This window comes from Octopus bimaculoides, chromosome 22 (genome assembly GCF_001194135.2).
Source record: "Octopus bimaculoides isolate UCB-OBI-ISO-001 chromosome 22, ASM119413v2, whole genome shotgun sequence".
NCBI classification, from domain to species: domain Eukaryota; kingdom Metazoa; phylum Mollusca; class Cephalopoda; order Octopoda; family Octopodidae; genus Octopus; species Octopus bimaculoides.
Window position 1 is genome coordinate 4,136,594 of NC_069002.1, and position 2,500 is coordinate 4,139,093.

At 35.3% G+C, this 2,500-nt stretch overlaps 1 protein-coding gene across 1 annotated transcript in view; it reads right to left on the bottom strand.

The window, feature by feature from the left end:
- The window catches only part of LOC106867647 (band 7 protein AGAP004871), a 51,952-nt gene that overhangs the window by 5,993 nt on the left and 43,459 nt on the right, over positions 1 to 2,500 (bottom strand). The window contains exon 2 of the mRNA XM_014912578.2: positions 1,412 to 1,521. Within this exon, the coding sequence (XP_014768064.1) occupies positions 1,412 to 1,521 (110 nt within the window). The remainder of the gene's footprint in view (positions 1 to 1,411; positions 1,522 to 2,500) is intronic.

The window sequence follows — 2,500 nt, forward strand, 5'->3', positions numbered from 1 at the left end:
GCCGATAGACAGACAGATAGGCCGATAGACAGACAGATAGGCCGATAGACAGACAGATAGGCCGATAGACAGACAGATAGGCCGATAGATAGACAGATAGATAGATAGATAGACAGATAGATAGATAGATAGACAGATAGATAGATTGGACTGGCTGACATACAGATAGATAGATAGATAGATAGATAGATAGGCAGATAGATAGATAGAGGGGGAGAGAAAGCAAGATACAAAGACAGAAAGCAAGGAAAGTGATAGATAGAAAGTGCTTCTACACAATTGATAAATCAATGTTTTATGAATATATTTATATGGTAAATATCTCCCATAATAATAATAATAATGATAATAACGATAATGGCTTCTTAATAGTCCAGTGAGAGTTGGTTTCATCAGTTAATCAAAGCAACCAGAGATTTAATGAGAGCTATTGACGCAAATGTAATAAACTATGCCAGGCAGATAATTACGATGTGTAATTATGAATGAGAGATGACATATAGTATCAATGACATTCACTAATGTCATCTACGCCTATGGTGAAACTCGGGAGCCATGCGATTGATTGACTTTAGAGAACAGATTATTAATAATAATAATAACAATAATAATAATAATCTATTATTAATTATTAAGGTTGTAAAGCAGTGAGCTGGCAGAATTGTTGGCATGCTGAGCGAAATGCTAGAACTTAGTCTCTTTTGCTGAACCACTAAAAGTGTGGGGGTTTAGTTCACAGATGATCTAAACGGCGAGGTACACTAGGTAAGTGCTGTAACGGATTACATTAATCTATACCCTTCTCATTTTCTCTATTTGTCTCTGATGACGGAACATCCCAGAAACAGCTGTAAGACTGAATTTTTTCCATTAATAATAATGTATATGACTTGAGATGTTTGCCTTGCCTTAACATTTGTTGCGCTCTTTAACAATTATATATATATATATATATATATATATATATATACATACATACACACATATATATGAGCTTCTTTCAGCTTCTATCTACCAAATCTACTTACAAGGTTTTGGTTGACTTAAAGCTAGAGTAGACGGCACTTCTCAAAGGTACCATGCCATGGGACTGAACCCCGAACCATGTAGTTGGGAAGCAAACTTGTTACCGCACAGTCATGCCAGTGTAATTTAAGAGTAATTTGATAGTCTTATTCTTTTTTGTGTTTTTAGTTGGCTAAAATGACTTTTCTGTGGTGTAACTGCTTCTGTTTAGACACACAATCACTCATGACAGGAATAGAAATCCTGAAATATAGCACAAATATTTCCAGTCACAGTTGAAAGATTTTTCCATATGGGAAGAGCAGGAGGAAGAAGAAGAGGAATGGAAAAAGAAGAAGAGGAAGAGGAAGCTGATGCTGCCACACAGGTTAAAATTCTGACTCACCTTGAAACAGAGCATAAGGGAGAATGGAATGGTTGCAAATACCAGTAACCATGACAAAATGGTTAACACCCATCCACAGACTCCCAAACCTTCATAGGTCTCACCTGCAGCTGAAAAGACAAACAGAAAAAAAAAAACAGAATTATTTTTTCTTTCTTTCTACTAAAAGCACAAATCCTGAAATTCTTTTTGGTGGTCGTAGGGTGGGGAGGGGGGCAATGTGCCAGTCAGTTATATTGGTCCCTATGCACCAAAGGTTCTTATTTTATTGACTCTGAAAGAACGAAAGGCAAAGACAACCTCAGAAGAATTTGCGCTTAGAATGCAAAGAACTGAAAGAAATGCTAAGCATTTCATGTGTGTGTAAAGCAAGACATGAATGAGCTCCCTGTTTTGTTTTCTACATGCACACTGTATAACACTAAATACGGACTTTATAACAAAGGATACAATTTCCAATACATACACAGAAATACACATGGAGTTCTAGACACTGGTTACTTGTCATACAATTTAAGATATAAATCGCACTGGATGAATACATACACTTATATATATATATATGGGAGAATTTACGAAAAAAACAACAGACGAAGACAGGTGGTGTAAACAACAAATTGATGTACTAGTTTAACGCTCGGGAATATAGGAAGTCTTTGACGTTTCGAGCCTACGCTCTTCAACTGAAAGGAACACAGAAAGAAATAAGGAGAGAAACAAGGAGAAAAAAATATAAATGTAGTGGTCAGCGATCTATCTATATATATATATATATATATATATATATATATATGTATAAAAACAATGTTTCCCATAAAAATAATTGAAGGACATCCCAGTTATCGTCATAATATAAGAAATGTCATTCATTTCCAATATTCTGCAAAAACATGTCTGGCCATGGAGAAATATTATCTCCCTTGCTTGGAAACGTGAGGGTTGGCAACAGGAAAGGCATCATTTAATTTTGTTTATGGGAAACATTCTCAATATGCATATAAAACCTCTTATTCTATTATGCCAGCTACAGTCGAACGATGCCAACTGGCGATACCAGTTTTGGAGGATAAATATAGTAATAACAATAAT